General features: G+C 42.2%; 1 protein-coding gene across 5 annotated transcripts in view; it reads right to left on the reverse strand.

The window, feature by feature from the left end:
• The window catches only part of LOC147106249 (alanine and arginine rich domain containing protein), a 214,608-nt gene that overhangs the window by 60,456 nt on the left and 135,552 nt on the right, over window positions 1-18,600 (reverse strand). For all 5 annotated transcript variants that reach the window (XM_086009196.1, XM_086009195.1, XM_086009194.1 and 2 more), the window contains 3 exons: window positions 14,366-14,518; window positions 9,147-9,322; window positions 7,898-7,991 (listed from right to left, as the gene is read on the reverse strand). In XM_086009196.1, coding sequence (XP_085865322.1) covers window positions 7,898-7,991; window positions 9,147-9,322; window positions 14,366-14,518 — 423 coding nt within the window. The remainder of the gene's footprint in view (window positions 1-7,897; window positions 7,992-9,146; window positions 9,323-14,365; window positions 14,519-18,600) is intronic.

Consider the following 18,600-nt stretch of genomic DNA (forward strand, 5'->3'; position numbering starts at 1 on the left):
ACCCTAGGATGTAGATTATCAGGCCCTGGGGATTTATCGGCCTTCAGTCCCATCAATTTCCCTAGCACCATTTCTCTACAAATACTGATTTCTTTCAGTTCCACCCTTTCATCAGACCCTATGTTCCCCGGCATCTCTGGGAGGTTATTTGTGTCCTCCTTTGTGAAGACAGAACCAAAATATGTATTTAGTTGGTCTGCCATTTCTTTGTTCCCCATTATAAATTCCCCAGATTCTGACTGCAAGGGACCTACGCTTGACTTCACCAATCTTTTTCTCTTCACATATCTTCACGAAAGAGGACACAAATAACTTCCCAGAAATGCTAGGGAACCAAGGGTCTAGTGAGAAAGAAGAATTAAAGGAAATTAGTATTAGTAAAAAAGTAGTGCTGGAGAAATTAATGGGACTGAAAGCTGATAAATCCCCAGGGCCTGGTAATCTACATCCCAGAGTACTAAAAGAGGTAGCCATGGAAATAGTGGATGCATTGGTTGCCACCTTCCAAAATTCTATAGATTATGGAACAGTTCCTGCAGATTGGAGGGTGGCAAATGTAACCACACTATTTAAAAAAGGAGGGAAAGAGAAAACAGGGAACTACAGACCGGTTAGCCTAACATCAGTAGTAGGGAAAATGCTAGAGTCTATTATAAAGGATGTGATAACAGGATACTTAGAAAATATCAATGGGATTAAACAGAGTCAACATGGATTTATGAAAGGGAAATCGTGTTTGACAAACCTACTGGAATCTTTTGAGGATGTAACTGGTAGACTAGATAAGGGAAAACCAGTGGATGTGGTGTATTTGGATTTTCAGAAGGCCTTTGGTAAAGTCCCACATAAGAGGTTAGTGTGCAAAATTAAAGCACATGGGATTAGGGGTAATATACTGGCATGGATTGAAAATTGGTAAACAGAGAGTAGGAGTAAATGGGTCTTTTTCGGGGTGGCAGGCGGTAACCAGTGGGGTACCGCAGGGATCAGTGCTTGGGCACCAGCTATTCACAATATATATCAATGGTTTGGATGAGGGAACCAAATGTAATATTTCCAAGTTTGCTGACGACATGAAACTAGGTGGGATTGTGAGGAGGATGCAAAGAGGCTGCAAGGCGATTTAGACAAGTTGATTGAGTGTGCAAATACATGGCAGATGCAGTATAACGTGGATAAATGTGAAGTTATCCACTTCGGTAGGAAAAACAGAAAGGCAGAGTATTATTTAAATGGTGATAGATTGAGAAATGTTGATGTACAAAGGGACCTGGGCGTCCTTGTACACCAGTCACTGAAAGCAAACATGCAGGTGCAGCAAGCAGTTAGGAAGGCAAATGGTATGTTGGCCTTCATTGCAAGAGGATTTGAGTACAGGAGCAAGGATGACTTACTACAGTTATACAGGGCCTTGGTGAGACCACACCTGGAGTACTGTGTGCAGTTTTGGTCTCCTTACCTAAGAAAGGATATACTTGCCATAGAGGGAGTGCAGCGAAGGTTCACCAGACTGATTCCTGGGATGGCAGGACTGTCGTATGAGGAGAGATTGGGTCGACTAGGCCTGTATTCACTAGAGTTTTGAAGAATGAGAGGGGATCTCATTGAAATGTATAAAATTCTGACAGGGCTAGACAGACTGGATGCGGGGAGGATGTTTCCCCTGGCTGGGGGGTCTAGAACGAGGGGTCAGTCTCAGGATATGGGGTAGGACATTTAGAACTGAGATGAGGAGAAATTTATTCACTTAGAGGGTGGTGAACCTGTGGAATTCTCTACCACAGAAGGCTGTGGAGGCCAAGTCACTGAATATATTTAAGAAGGAGATAGATAGATTTCTAGATACAAAAGGCATCAAGATGTATGGGGAGAGAGTGGGAATATGCTATTGCGATAGAGGATAAGCCATGATCATATTGGCCATGGTGTGGAGATGCCGGAGTTGGACTGGGGTGGACAAATGTAAGAAGTCACACAACACCCGGTTATAGTCCAACAGCTTTATTTGAAATCACAAGCTTTCGGAGCGCTGCTCCTTCTTCAGGTGAAGTGGAGAAATGCATAAAGACACAGCTTATATAGTCAGAGAATCATGTCAGATGTTTACAGGTAACCTTTCCAACTGCCATTTATCACACCTCGGCAGAGAGATAATCACAGCAGACATGATTCTCTGACTATATAAGCTGTGTCTTTATGCATTTCTCCACTTCACCTGAAGAAGGAGCAGCGCTCCGAAAGCTTGTGATTTCAAATAAAGCTGTTGGACTATAACCTGGTGTTGTGTGACTTCTTACATGATCATATTGAATGGTGGAGCAGGCTCGAAGGGCCGAATGACCTACTTACTCCTGCTCCTATTTTTCTGTTTCTAAAAGTAAAATCACAGAATCACAGAAACCCCACAGTGCAGATAGAGGCCATTTCGGCCCATCGAGCCTGCATCGACACATATCCCACCCGATCCCCGTAACCCCTACACAAACACATATCCCACCCTATCCCTGTAACCCCACGTATTTAATCCCCCTACCACTAAGGGTCAATTTATCATAGCCAATCAACCTAACCCGCACATCTTTGGACTGTTAGAGCTTTTGACATTTAAGGTGTGAAGCTTACTTTCAAAGCCAGATTCAAAACTCATCGAGAACACATGAACAGGTGCAAAGGAACCAAGCCATACACTCATAAGGAGGGCTCCACAAAGGCCTGAAGCACCAAATCAAAACTTTATTAGATATCTGGGATGTTCAAAATGCTTCGCAATAATCTAAGAACATATGGATTAGATCCCAAAATGTGGCCGTGAATCTTTCCCAATAGCTGAAGCCCAAGTCCTGAGTGTTGCTTAAAATACACTTGCTTCATTTGATCAAGTTTATATACACTATGCAATGCAGAATGCAGAACCCGTTTTTGGATCATGTACACCAAGATCTGATTAATCAACTGGCAGAGAGTTTTTAGTAATCATATAAAATAAAAAGCATCTGGGAGAGTAAGAGAATCTGTATTACAGTACACCTGCGCAGCCTGAAGATATAACTCAGGGGTGAAGAAGTGTTGGGGAGGGGGAGTATTAAGCAAAATGACACTCATGCATTCAATCAATAATGAAGTAAACCGTAACAATTTCTAATGTTTTAGATAAATTGGCATGTAGAAGCCGGCATCATAGGCACATAGGAATGTACAGGACTAGAAAAAAAAGTGTGGTCAAATCTGGTTAGTCCAATGTCTACAAAATATCATATCCTAAGATACTTTTCATACCCTTGAACACATTATGCATCAGATACTTCCTCAAATTTTCTGACACGAACAACCTATTGTCTCCCTTGGCAGTCCATTCTGTACATTCATCATCCTCTGCACAATGTAGTTCAATCTAAACTTTTCATGCTTCTTCTTTTGGGTTTGAAGCAATGCCTTTTTGTTGTGAACCAGTGACTATATTAAATGTATGGATGTTTATCTTGTCGACACCCTTTAGGAAGTTGAATATTTAAATAAAATCACCCGAGTCTTCTCTTCTTCGGTGCAAACTTTCCCAGCTTCTGCATCCTATCTTCATAACTCAGATGCCTTATCAATTTAGTTGCCCTTTGCAATACTCTATTCAATGCCTTGCTGTCTTTTCCATAAAGCGGCAACCCGAATTGTACATTGCACACCAGGTGGGGCCAGATCAGCACGGTGTACAAGCTTAGGATCATTTCCTGAAATTTGTGTTCAATAGCCCAAGATCCTATTTACAGTATTCTCTTTACTGCTGCTGCACACTACTGTTAGCTTCCATGATTGGTCCACCAGTGAGCCATCTTCTATGCTATGTCTTGCATCATACTGTAGTCTAGCATAATACCTTAGTCTATAAAGAACAAACGTATTGAGATACAGTAGCTCAGATAATATAGCCAGTGCACGCAATCATTCTAGCTGGGTTCCACAAAGATTTTATTTCTCTCTCTCTTTGTCCCTTCTCCACTTTTTGTCAACCAAAGCGCTTCAGTTTCCCATCTTTTCACAGGTGGATTACTTACTTATTTAAGTAAGGCCATGTCTGCCTGTTTCATCACACCATCCAGCAATATTCTTTTTTGCCTAACTATTGATCTATTACCATCAATTTTTCCAGACTCTAGTAACCCCAGCAACTTGCCTTATGATTCTCAAATAATAGGTTTGATTTTATGAGTTTGCGCTGGCATCAGGGAGTCAGACCGGCCAACTGCGTCAGAAATTCAAGCATGTACTGCCTGTGATTTTTTTTTGCCATTACAACAAACTGGTAGAAAACCCTGGGCATTCTGCACTTGAATTTCCAATTTGCAATGCAGATAGGCAATGCAGACATGTAAAATTACCCCCAATGTGCATCCAATTTCTCTCATCATAAATCAATCTCTATTTCTTTCCTGTCCTACATCTTGTTCAAGGACCTTTTCGTTCATCTTTTTTTATCCAACTAATTTCAGCATACATTTGTAGCATATTGTTAAATGTCTGTTTTTGCAACTGCTATCGTTCATTTAACTATTTTCTTGCTTTGACTATCTTATGTCTAGTGTATCCAGGTAAACAATTATCTACGATAGCAAAATACTGCAGATGTTGGAAATCCGAAATAACAACAGAAAATGCTGGAAAAACTCAGCAGGCCAGGCAACATCCGTGGAGAGAAATTAGAGTCAACGTTTCGGGTCAAAACCCTTTATCAAGACTAAAGAGGCACAGGGAATGAAATAGATTAAGAGGCCGGGCTGGGAGAGAACAAAAGAGAAGAGACATTAAGAGGTATTCAAAACGAGACGCGATGGTGATGGGACTAGTGGAGACAAAAGACAGCTCTAGATTAGGTGTGAAATACACTGGCAGAATGGGAGACAGCTGCCATGTGGGAGAGAGGGGAAAAAAGGAAAGGGGGGGGGGGGGGAAACCAAAACAAAGGTGTGGATAAAAAAATAAGTGAAAATGTAATAGGGGCCGAGGTTATGATCTGAAATTGTTGAACTCGATATTGAGACCGGAAGGCTGCAGAGTGCCTAATCGGAAGATGAGGTGCTGTTCCTCGAGTTTACGTTGAGCTTCCACAATTATCTACTTGCTCTACTTCCATATTGTTCACTACAGTCAATTTGTGGAATGTTCTCCTTCTTTATGATTACCTTTGATTTCACTGCTTTTTGACCAAGCTTTCGGTCATCTTCCCAATATCTCCTTATGTGGCTCAGTGTCAAATTTTTTATAATGCTCCTGTGAAGTGCCTTTGGACATTTTACTATATTAAAAGCGCTATATAAATACAAGTTGCTGTTATTGATTTTTCATCTATATTCCAAACTTCGCCGATTTACCTTCTCAAATATATACTTTAAATTCTTTTATATCTGTAATTGGTGCTGTACCAGTGGCATATCTTAGCTTGTAATTAATTGTGCTCTGGCCTTGAACATAGCTTTTAAGTCTTCTAGACGGTCTCTCATAATTAATTAATCTGAACCATCTACAATAAAATCCTTTGGAATAATGGCTTTGGATGATAGGAGGCAATCTGCTTAATGTTGATGAGCTACTGTAATTGCCTTGTTCACTGCTTAAACCACTGCACTCCATAATTTACACATGAACTTTCTAAAACTGTTTCCAGAGTCTAACAATTTGATACAATTGTCCCCTTTTCCTGAAGATGCTTAGCTTTTCTTCTAGAAGGACAGCATGCTCCTTAATTTCAGATTATATGCAGTGCAACATTACCATCTACTGACAGAAAAACAGTACTGCAAGAATGGAAAATAAAACACAAGGCTAAAAAGAGAGACATAGCCTAAAATAAAGAGAGGGATCATTTTATGAAATTGCATTTCTGGTGTGATACCTTGACAGCTGGGACAGCATATCAGGCATGTGCTCCACTTAATTTTCCATCCATTATTGACAGCAAATCCCAGGGAGTGTGTGTGTCTGAATTCCAGATACGCACTCCAGGAAGGCAAGAATGTGGTTTTCCACTTCTTAGGTACATGGATCGAAAGGCACCAAGGGTGTAAAAAGAATAGACGCCTTATTAGAAATATCGCCTTTTGCCATATTCACCTTGGGTATAGAAAATACATCCACTGCTCTTTGAAGAGTTCAATTGAGATTTTCTGATCGAACAGAAGTTTAGTGGGACAAATTTTGGACCTGCTTGATCCAGCTTAAATTACTGGAGACAGTCTAATTTAAATATGTTCAGGGCTCTTTATGCCTAGAGTTTGCTGGTCATTGTAAGGTCACACTTTAGAAACAGGAAATTGTATGCAGTGTAATTTAAAGGCCTGCAGGGACTCCAAGGCACTGTTGGCAAAGCAGCAAACTTTAATTACTCAAAGCAATGTCTGGAAGGGGCAGAGCAGATGGATTCTTCTCAAGGAAGGGAAATAGAGAAGCAGACCACTCTTCCCTCAGTAATAGAGACTCCCAAACACAGCCTGGGGGAATGAAGTAGCCACCAGTGTGAATGTCCCTTGCACAACACTGTGGACATGAAGTGTTGTAAATCAAAAATCTTGGAGCACTGTTGTTGATGCATGTTTCATCAGGGGCTATCATTGGTAGACTTGACTAGTAGAGAAAATCTAAGACAGTGTTGCTGAAGGCAATTTAGGGAGGGCAAGGGGAAAGAGGTAAACAGACCATATTATCTAGTTAAGAAGTGTTCTGTATGAGGGGTTTCCCAAATAGCGCTCATTACCAGCACTGGGTTCTGTTTTGCACCCTCTTCCTCATGTACAAAGGGACCTTCTTCCTCTGCGACTGCCATAATGTCACTTTGCAGGGCAAAGTTGTGTAGCAAGTAGCAGCAATTCTTGAAACCTTTGTCAGGATGTACTGCAAGATAGCTTCAGATCTATTCAAGCACCTGAAGAGCTGCTTCAACCTGCCAGTGCTGTGCTTGATGATAAGTCTGGCACATGCCAGCATATTATTGTACCTTTGCACAGTTGGTATCCTGTTCTTGCCCTATAGAACTGATTTCTTCCTATCTTGACTATTTTTTCTCCCTTTGTCCAGTCTCTTCCCACCTACGTCCGCGACTCTTCCAACGCCTTACGCCACTTAAAAAATTTCCAGTTTCTTGGCTCTAACCGTCTCCTTTTCACTATGGACGTCCAATCCCTCTACAATTCCATCCCCCAACAGGACAGCCTGAGGGAGCTCCACTTCTTCCTTGAACAGAGGTCCAACTAGTTCCCATCCACCACCACCCTCCTTCACCTGGCTGAACTTGTTCTTACATTGAACAACTTCTCCTTTGACTCCACTTACTTTCTTTACTTGTCCCATTACCATCCTCTTTTGCCTTGCATTTTTATTCCCTTTTGTCATTTAATCTCTCCAGCCTTCCACTCTTTTAGACCTTCCCTTTTGTTCTAGCCTCCCCTCTTTCCCCGCCTCTGTACTTGCTTAAAACCTGTTACACCTCTAACTTTTTCCAGTTCTGATGAAAGGTCATCCACCTGAAACGTTAACTTTGTTTCTCTCTCCGCAGATGCTGCCTGACCTGCTGAATATTTCCAGCATTTTCTATTTTTATTTCAGATTTCCAGCATCGGCATTATTTTGCTTTTGTAACAATACTCTCTGTTGTGTAATCTGTACTTTGCAAAAACAGACAGAAATGAGTGCATATTGTAAGGTTTATATGTTCTCCATACTCAACATTCTTAAGCTGCAACTAATTGTCTGAATACTGCCACTGTGATGTCAATGCAATAGGATTTTTCAAATACAACAATTCGTAAGAACTGGCTGGCATTGCTTACATTCAGAAAAATCATACTTTACTTAAAGACAGCATCCACAGTAAAGTGCATTAAATACAATGGTGTTATAGGACATTCATACTTACTGACTCAGTTTCCTGAAGCTCTTTCTCCATCAATTCAGATTTGTTTGTCTGCTGTTTTGCAACAGACTCCAATTTTGCATTTTCAATCTCTAATCTGAAACAGTAAGTAGGAGTGAGACAGGTAGTCTTACATTTTAATGCTTTCATCAATTCTTAATTTGTAAGATAAGGATGTTCAGAATGAAGCTGTACAAAGATCCCCATCACTTGACAATTGCGAAACAATTTAGAATTGTTTCTGCAATAGCTAATCAGCAAGGCTCCTATTTGCAAAATTCAAATCATTGTATTGCAATCAGCACCACTGCTCTTAAATGTCCTTTTCAAAATCTGTAAGCATCCCAACTGCTGCATATCTTTTTCCGTGTATTTATATTATAGAGCATATAATATTGGACAATCTGGGTATATTCACGTAGTTAAAAGATGCGCAACTGTGGGAAAACTTAAGGGACTGCAGTTTCTGCTAGGTTGTGCAATTCACCCAAAATCGGCCGAAGGTTGAGGAATTTCAAGCGCAAATTACGTTCAGCGCAAATCGAGTTTCTGCGATCTTTTGCACTAGCTTAAAAAACATTGCGCTGGAAGCCGGCCCTGCCCACAAAACTGGCCACGCACCCAATCAAATTAATCACTAGAGAGTTTCCGCTAATTGCGCCCATTTGCGAGCCTTTGAAGAGGCTCTTAAAATTAAGCTGGTTTCTTTTAAGTGCAAGGACAATAGGCACCTTTTAAAAGCTTTAAAATATTTTTTTAATTTACTAAGAAACTGATTACTGTACACCAACGTAACTAATAAATGGCTCTGTATAGTTAATTTAAAGTCATTTTCAGTTATTTAAATTGGGTTACTCACAGGTGGTGGACTACACACTGATTAAAAATACTTGTGATAAATCCATTTTCAGCTGTATTAATAAAACTGCACCAGGTTACCACTCAAATATATCAAGGAATATTTTTTAATGCAAAATATATATATTTAAAAATTACGTTCTAAAACGCTGCATGATTGCGCTGGTTCATGGAAGATTTTACGTCTGGCGATATGCAAATGAGTTTGAGTGGAAACTTGCACAAAGAAAACTTCTGAAAACTAGCGCAATTTGCGCCCGGATCACCGATTGCGCCCAAAGCGGAAACCCTTGCCCAAGCTGTTTATTAGACTGAACAATGCAGTCATAGACTGAAGTCTTTTCTTCAGTTTTACTACTATTTTAATTACAAATGTCTAGTTGCTATCAACTACCGTTGCACATGTTCTTCAAGTTGCTTTCTAGCCTCCTTTGTTCGTGAAGAGGCTGACAAAACTTCTTGCATTTTCTGGGAAGTTGCAATGACATCATGTTCTTTATCATCCAGAGCATTCTGCAACTGCTGGATTCTTCTGTCTGACTGCATGTACTCATCTTGAGTCTCCTGCAACTGTAAGGCAAAGATGTGCTATTTAATAGAAATATTCAAATTAATCTTAAAAAAAAATTATACCTTTTAATATCTACACTTAAATATAAATCATGTTACTGTGCAGCTTGGAGGACAGCCTGCTGGGTGCCCAACGGACAATGGTGCAACCAGGTTTTGTGCCGCGTTTTTGGATTGTTTGTAAATAGTGGAGACGTTTCCAGTATCTGTGAATTAACTGCTGAAGGTAGAAGACTATTTGTTCTCAAAATAACTGAACAACAAAATTCCAATGGTAAATTGCAGTTTACAATTGGCATTATTGTTGCAGACAAACACCATTATTACTTTGATGTTAAATTTAATTAAGCACAACGGGTGATCCTTCTTCAGAGATGAAGTATCCTTAGCACTCGCTTATGCTAATCAGCTTGAACAGGTCATAAAAAAGTGCTCCATAACTAAAACCTTGCATATATAATCTCAAAGGAACACTTCCCAATTGTGCTGGTGCTGAGCTTACTGGACTGTTTATCTCTATGCAGAGCAAGTTGGACAGTATAAGACTTTTGTCCGATCGCAGCCCTGCCTGCGATCTAGTTTCTTTTCTTTCCAGTTTTGAAGAAGGGTTCGACCCGAAACGTCAACTCAAATTTCTCTCCACGGATGTTGCCTGACCTGCTGAGTTTTTCCAGCATTTTCTGTTGTTATTTCGGATTTCCAACATCTGCAGTATTTTGCTATCATATTATTAATACTGAGATGGTTTCTGTATTTTTGCTACTGTGATCATCTAAAAATTTGATCAGTAGTTTCAGTATTAAGTACAAAAGTAAAATACTGCAGATGCTGGAAATCTGAAATAAAAACAGAAAATGCTTGAAATACACAGCAGGTTAAGCAGCATCTGTGGAGAGTTCTGATGAAAGGTCATTGACCTAAAACGTTAACTTTGTTTCTCTCTTCACAGATGCTGCCTGACCTGCTGAGTATTTCCAGCATTTTCTGTTTTTATTACAAAGTCATCTAGTGTTGTGATATATTCCAGATTTTGCATAACAGGAAACTCAGATGTGCTCCTCAGCAAGCAATTTGCCGTAATTGGAATAATTGTTAGGCCTAGGCTATGCTAACACAATTTCATATAAAATTCTGGGAAATAGCAGCCAATACTCATGCAGCTAGTATCGACCCACTATCCAGATGGAAGGAATTGAGGGACGCATGCAACAGAAAGAACCAACACCTCATCGCTGACCCAACAGCAGAGGTCACTGGCTTCGACCTCCCTTGAAGACAGTGGACAGCGCTCAACCAAATCAGCACAGGGCATGGACGATGCGGCCACCCGCTCCACAAGTGGAAGATGAGGGATGACCCGTATTGCGACTGTGGCCATGACTCCCAGACCATGGAACACATCACATCAACCCGCCCACTAAGATCTGTTGCGGGAGACACCTCATTTCTCCACTCGGCATCTCAGGAGGCCATCGAATGCATAGCCAAACCAGACATTCCATTACAGGAAACTTTCTGGTATCGGCACTGACGGGACCGAGCTGGTGCCGGTCGATTAAAATTGCCGGAAAAACGAGCGCTAATATTAAAACATACGGAGCTTCCGAGCTCCGTCTGAAGCAACAAACCATGTTAGCTTCAAAACAGTCGGCGCAGCTTGCACGCGTCTCTGTAGCTAAGCAACAGCTTCAGCTAGACGCTTGCAGAGCCAGGACTGGAGAAAAAAAGGAACGAAAAGTAAAAAAACTTATCTGAACCGACTCCTGAATTTTGCTGGTGGATAGAGCATTCCGGATATTTAACCTCCGGTTAAACGAAAGTTTCCTGTATAAGCTTTCCCCGTCATACGAAAGTAGTAGTCGCAGTAATAGCATTGAGGGACCCAGAAAAGAATGAATGAAATTACATTTATATAGTGTCTTCAGGCCATCCCAAAACACTTCACAGCCAATTAAGTACTTCTGAAATGTAATCACTGTTGTAATGTAGGGAAAAGCGACGGCCAATTTGTGCACAGCAAGGTCCCACAATCAGCTATCAGTTTCTAGATCTTTTCATTGCAAACTGCCGGCGTGACATCGGCCGTCTCCATTTCTCTGCTCCCCTCACTCACTCCAACCTACCTCCTTCTGAACTTGCAGCACTCCATTCTCTCAGATCCAACCCCAATATTGTTATTAAACCTGCTGACAGAGGTGGTGCTGTTGTTGTTTGGCGAACTCACCTCTACTTAGCGGAGGCTGAACGCCAACTCTCCGACACCACCTCCTACCTCCGCCTTGACCATGACCCCACTACCGAACATCAAGCCAACGTTTCCAAGACCGTCACTGACCTCATCTCCTCTGGAGATCTTCCCTCCACGGCCGCCAACCTCATAGTTCCCCAACCCCGCACAGCCCGCTTCTGCCTCCTTCCCAAGATCCACAAACAGGACTGCCCTGGTAGACCCATCGTTTCAGCCTGTTCTTGCCCCACGGAACTTATCTCTTCCTATCTCGACTCTATCTTTTCTCCCCTTGTCTAGTCTCTTCCCATCTACATCCGCGACTCTTCCGATGCCCTCTGCCACTTCAACAGTTTCCTGGCTCCAACCGTCTCCTTTTCACTATGGACGTCCAATCCCTCTACACCTCCATCCCCCACCAGGATGGATTGAGGGCGCTCCGCTTCTTCCTTGAACAGAGGCCCAAGCAGTCCCCATCCACCACCACCCTCCTCCGCCTGGCTGAACTTGTCCTCACATTGAACAACTTCTCCTTTAACTCCACTCGCTTCCTCCAAATTAAAGGTGTTGCTATGGAAACCCACATGGGTCCCAGCTATGCCTGCCTTTTCGTGGGATATGTGGAACATTCTTTGTTCCAGTCCAACTCAGGTCCCCTCCCTCACCTCTTTTTCCGGTACATTGATCACTGTATCGGTGCTGTTTCCTGCTCGCGCCCTGAACTAGAAAATTTCATTCACTTTGCTTCCAATTTCCACCCTTCCCTCACCTTCACATGGTCCATTCTCCGACTCTTCCCTTCCCTTCCTTGACTTCTCGGTCTCCATCTCTAGGGATAAGCCTATTGACAAACATTTACTACAAGCCCACTGATTCCCACAGCTACCTGGACTACACTTCCTCCCACCCGCTTCCTGTAAGGATTCTATTCCATTCTCCCAGTTTCTCCATCTCCACCGCACCTGTTCTGACGATGCCACCTTCCATACTAGTGCTTCCGACATGTCTTCCTTTATCCTCAACTGAGGATTCCCCTCTACTGTGGTTGACACGGCCCTTGACTGTGTCCACTCTGTTTCCCGCACTTCTGCTCTCAGTCCTTCCCCTCCCTCCCGGAACCACGATAGGGTTCCCCTTGTCCTCACCTTTCACTCCACCAGCCTCCACATTCAACAGATCATCCTCTGCCATTTCCACCTCCTCCAGCGTGATCCCACCACCAAACACATCTTCCCCTCAGCATTCCGAAGGGACCGCTCCCTCCGCGGCACCCTGGTCCACTCCTCCATCACCCCTTCCCCCGGCACCTTCCCATGCAAGCACAGGAGATGCAACACATGCCCTTTTATCTTTAACCCTTCCCACTGTCCAGGGCCCCAAACACTCCTTCCAGGTGAAACAGCGATTTACTTGTACTTCTTACAATTTAGTATACTGTATTCGCTGCTCGCGATGCGGTCTCCTCTACATTGGGGAGACCAAACGCAGATTGGGGGACCGCTTTGCGGAACACCTCCGTTCAGTCCGTAAGGGTGACCCCGAGCTTCCGGTCGCCTGTCACTTTAATTCTCCGCTCCACTCCCACTCAGACCTCACCGTCCTTGGCCTCTTACACTGTTCCAATGAAGCTCAATGTAAGCTCAAGCAACAGCTTAGTTTTTGATTAGGCACTTTACAGCCTTCTGGACTCAACATAGAGTTCAAAAATTTCAGACCATATCTTCTGCCCCTATTCTTTTTTCTTTCTATTTATTTTGTTTTATTTTATTTTTTCTCTCTCCCACATGGCAGCTGTCTTTCATTCTGCCAGTGCCATTTACACTTCATCTGGAGCCATCTTTTGTTTCTTAACTTGTCCCATTACCATCTCCTTTTGCCTTGCACCATCTCTTAATCTCTTTTAATGTCTCTTAATCTCTCCTGCCTTCCATCCTATCACAGGCCTTCCCTTTTGTTCTTTCTCCCCTCCCCCTTTCCCTGCTCCTGCACTTGCTTAAAAACCTGTTCCATCTCCAGCTTTTTCCAGTTCTGACGAAGGGTCATCGACCTGAAACGTTAACTCTGTTTCTCTCTCCACAGATGCTGCCTGACCTGCCGAGTATTTCCAGCATTTTCTGTTTCTATTTCAGATTTCCAGCATCCGCAGTATTTTGCTTTTGTGTTTGTAGTAGTTTCTAGTAATGTTGGTTGAGGGATAAATGTTGGCTTGGGCACTGGACTACTCTTCAAGGCTGACGCCTAAAACAACTAATTAAAGGCCTAAAATATCTGGTCACTTATTTAATTGGTGTTTGTGTGGCCTTGCTGTGCGCAAATTGGCTGCCACGTTTCCCTACATTACAACAGTGACTACACTTCAAAAGTACTTCGGTGGCTATGAAGCACTTTGGGACATCCTGAGATGTGAAAGGCGCTGTATAAATGAAAATTCTTTTTTTCTTTCTTTAATAGCTAAGAGGACATATGTTGTTCAAAGCATGTTTCTGTAGCATGATGATGAAAAAGAATCAAATGCTTTCTCTTAAAAAAGAATTCAAGACATTCTGAGATTCCCATCTAAAGGATATATTGCAGTTGTGAAAATTGTCCCATGATGGCCATTCTCATATACTGAACATTGCATCCTACTGCTATATTTGATGCCTAGGTGAAATATATTGATAAACAGTAATTAACAATGCTGTGGACTGCTATAAGTTGGATTTTTTTTTTTTTTTTTTTTAAATAGTCCTGATGAGCAACAGGATCCCACCATTACTGGAGCAATATTTTACATTTAATATCACATCAATTTATCACATGATGTTCAGATTTACCTTGACCGTCAACTTCTCTAATTGCTTCTGCATACGTGTTTTTTCTTCTTCCATTTCATTGCGATAGCGTGTGGTCACTTCCAGTGAGGCCTCGGACATTGAAAGTTTCTTCAGTGCATCAGCGAGCTCTTGTTGAAGCTGCCTCAATGTAGTCTAAAGAAGAATGTTCCCAGTGAGTAGCATATTACAATAACAACTTTCATTTATATAGCACCTTTAACATAGAAAAGTGTCCCATGTTTCACAGAGGCGTAATCAGACAACAATGGACTCTGAGGTAAAGAGAGAGATATTAGGAGAGGTTGTCAAAGAGGTGAGTTTTATGAAAGGCTTTAAAGGAGAGGGAGGTGGAGAAGTGGAGGGTCTTCGGGAGGAAATTTCAGAGCGTGAGGCCTAGATGGCTGAAGGCACAGCTGCCAATTGTGGGGCAAAGGGGGAAAAAGAGAAAAGGCCAGAGTCAGAGGAATGGAGAGTTTGAGGGGAGGGGTGTCGTAGGGCTGGACAAGGTTAGAGATAGGGAGAGGTAAGGCCATGAAGGGAGTTAAACACCAGGCTGAAAATTTTAAATTTAAGGCAATATAAAGGAGTAACTTGAGACACATGTGGCAAGGTAGCATGCTTCGGAGGAACAGGTGACTTTGGAACTATGGTGCCCAAAACTCTCCACAACTGGGGTTTTCCTCACGTCAGGACTGGGTCTGTTGTAGACTAATTGATTGAGATTGATTTCCATAATTAGTCAACAACCCAAACTAAATGCAAAGTGGTTAAATTTACTGGTGATATCAAACTAGGAAGGGTTGTTCAATCAGAGGAAGCAGCTGAGCAATTACAGAATAAGGTGGACAAAATAGTATATGGACAGAACAATAGCAGATGTAATTTAATGCAGACAATTGCAAAGTACCACACATAGGAAAGAAAATAAGAGGCAAAGATACTCCCATCAATGGCACTGAAATAGCAAAGGATGAAGTTGAAAGGGACTTCGGAGTCTTAAAAGACTTGGCACTAAACATGCTCAACCAAAGCGGAACAGCAAACAAAGCCAATAGAATGCTCATCTACATAACCAAAACAGTTGAATTTAAGTCAGAGGAAGTCATGATAAAGCTCAGTGCACACATTGAGCACTGTGTCCAGTTCTAGAAACATCAAAAAATAGGAGCAGGAGTAGGCCATTCGGCCCTTCGAGCCTGCTCCGCCATTCAGTATGATCATGGCTGATCCTCTATCTCAATACCATATTTCTGCTCTCTCCCCGTACCCCTTGATGCCTTAGTCACTGTTGCACAAGAGAGACATTCAAGCGCTGGAGGCAGTGTAGAGAAGAGCCATGAGGCTAATTCCTAGTATTAATGGTCTGAATTATGAGGAAACATCAGATTTTTAGCCTGGAAAGGAGTCTGAAAATGATCTTAGTGGTATACAAGATAGTTCAGGGTATGGAAAAAGTAAATCCAGAATATTACTTTCAAGTAAATTCCAAAAGTAAGACAAGGGGATATAGGTTCAAACTACTAAGTGAATCTCAGACTGATATCAAGAAATTCTGTGCTGAAAGAGAGGGTGGAGTGGGACTTGAACCTCACCAAAGTCAGAGGAGACACAATACAAGCTAAATGATACAATTTTAATTTGCGTGCAAGAACAGAGACACCTAGGGGTGTTTGTGCACAACTCTTTGAAGGTGGCAGGACAGGTTAACAAAGCATATGGGATCCTGGGCTTTATAAATAGAGGCAAAAGAACTAGAGGTGTCATGAGGAAAAACTTTTTTATGCAGTGAGTGGTTAGGATTGGGAATGCACTGCCCGATAGGGTGGTGGATTCAGATTCAATAGTAGCCTTCAAAAGGGAATTGGATAAATACTTGGAAGGAGAAAAAATTGCAGGGATATGGGGAAAGAGCAGGCGAGTGGGACTAACTGGATTGCTCTTCAAAATTGCCAGCAGAGACTCAATGGGCTGAATTGGCCTCCTTCTGTGCTGTACTATTTTATGATTCTAAGATTCTAAACAGATGGAATGGACTCCTGGATAGAGCAGTGAAAGCAAAAACAGTGGGATCACTTAAGAAGAAATTCGATGCTGCACTGGGTAGGATGATTCTAGATGGATGGATGAACTTCATCCGTATTTACCTTGTGGTGAGACATAACATGTTCCCTATAGTGTGCAAGCATAATAAAGATGTCTACTAGTGTTGTGATTATACACTTTAGTTTGGAAATTGGTGGAAAGAGCAAATGGCTAGCGGATGCAATTTAATATGAACCAGTAAGGGGTAATACATTTTGGGAAGAAAAATAAGGAATGAGCGTGTAAAACTCAACGGAAAGCTGCTGCACGGTGTGGAGGAACAGATAAACCTAACGCCGCAAATATATTGGCCCAGAAATTCGGGTCAGGGGCTTCCCGTGGGTGTAGGCCCCCGACCTGCACTTACCTTGCGCGCCGGCCGTTGAGCTGTGGGCCTGCGTGGAATTCCGATCCTGGGCCTGCTCCAGCTGCCGGTGCGCAGTGCTTGCGTATCCCAGGGGCGCAGTTAGTTCGATGCGTCCCCTGGGATCACGTGGGCCATGAGGAGCCAATCGGAGCAGGGAATGCTCCATTCATAAGTTTGACAGGAAGAGCTGTCAAAACTTAGAAATACTACGGGCCCCAAAACATTACTAAATCTTCAAATAAATTTAAAAAAAAACCACATTTTTTAAATAAACTATAAATTACATGAAATAACTATTTTAAACAATAATTTGAATTTTTGAATTTTTTTTTATTTTCTAACGGGGCTAAAAATAAACTTACCTTTCTTTAAAGTATTTAAAAATAATAAACCTGTGGAAAAAATGTTTTAATTTTAATTAATTCACCACTTACCTTGTAAAAAGCAGGCCTTACGTCTGCTTTTTAAATGTGTAACTTCTGGAGACTTACCCTCCCGGGAAAACCTGCAAAAAAAAAACGAAGTTCGATGCGCACGCGCAGCCTCTCCCACGCACGCGTTCGACCTCTGAACCCTGTCATTCAGGGGAATGGAAGTGCCGGTTTCCCGCGCATGCAGGAAACCGGCACTTCCATTGGGCTTACGGGTGAGTACCCCATGCGTACTCACCTGTGGAGACCCGAAGTTCTGGGCCATTGTTCCTTAAATTGCAAGTAGATAAAGCCATAAGAAGGCCAAATAGAAATCTGGGTTTCAAAACTAGGTCAAGAGTACAAAAGCAAAAGAGGTAATGATAAATTTGTACAAGGCAATGATTAAGACAGAGTAATATGTAGTTTGGGGTGTCCCACTACACAAAGCACATAAAGCCATAGAAAGTGTACAGCATAGATAAAACATTTGAAGTAGAGGGAGATTCAGGGTTATGGGGAGATAACAGGGCAGAAGAGCCTGTATAGCTATCATTGCTAATCGGTCTCTTTCTGTGTTGTGAACTTCTATGATTTTACATTTCAGTACATTCATCTTGCAGTGTAATCTTGATCTCCATTCCTTTTGATGCAGCAATAAAAATCTGAGATTTTTCAGTTACTTCAAAGTTTCATAATGGGGGTGATTCTAACTCTACCTACCTGGCAGGTAAGCAGTTTTCAAGGACAGAAGGGTTGATGGAGTGTGATGATGGTGGTGGTTTTGGAAGGGAAGGGGTCAGTGCCTCAGAAGAGGGAACTGTACATAATGGCAGCTAGCAAAGGACCAGGAAAGGAAGCTGGGTACTCAGCCATTTAACGGAAATGGGGGTCAAGGAAGCATGAGAGTCTTGTGGACAAACTAAGCTCGCAAAGTGCATGGGAGATATGGAAGAGAAACGAGAGGGAGATATGGGGTTTAGCGCTACAGTAGGGAAGAAGAGCAGAGAAGGCTAAGGGGTGACCCAATAGCAGTCTTTAAAATTATGACAGGTTTTGATAGAGTAGACACAAAGAGTGTTTCCACTTGTGGGGAAGAGCAAAACTAGAGGCCATCAATTTAAGATAATCGCCAAAAAATCAAATAGGGAATTCAGAAGAAACTTATTTACCCAGAGAATGGTGAGAATGTGGAACTCGCTACGACAGGGAGTAGTTGAGGCGAATATTATAGATCCATTAAGGGGAAGGTTAGATAAGCATATGAGGAAGAAGGTAATAGAGGGTTATGCTGATAGTTAGATGAGGAAGGATGGGAGGAGCCTTGAGTGGAGCATAAACGCCAGCATGGACTGGTTGGGATGAATGGCCTGTTT

The sequence above is a fragment of the Somniosus microcephalus genome, chromosome 16 (assembly GCF_052327205.1).
Source record: "Somniosus microcephalus isolate GS21.2 chromosome 16, FLI_Smic_1.0, whole genome shotgun sequence".
NCBI classification, from domain to species: Eukaryota; Metazoa; Chordata; class Chondrichthyes; order Squaliformes; family Somniosidae; genus Somniosus; species Somniosus microcephalus.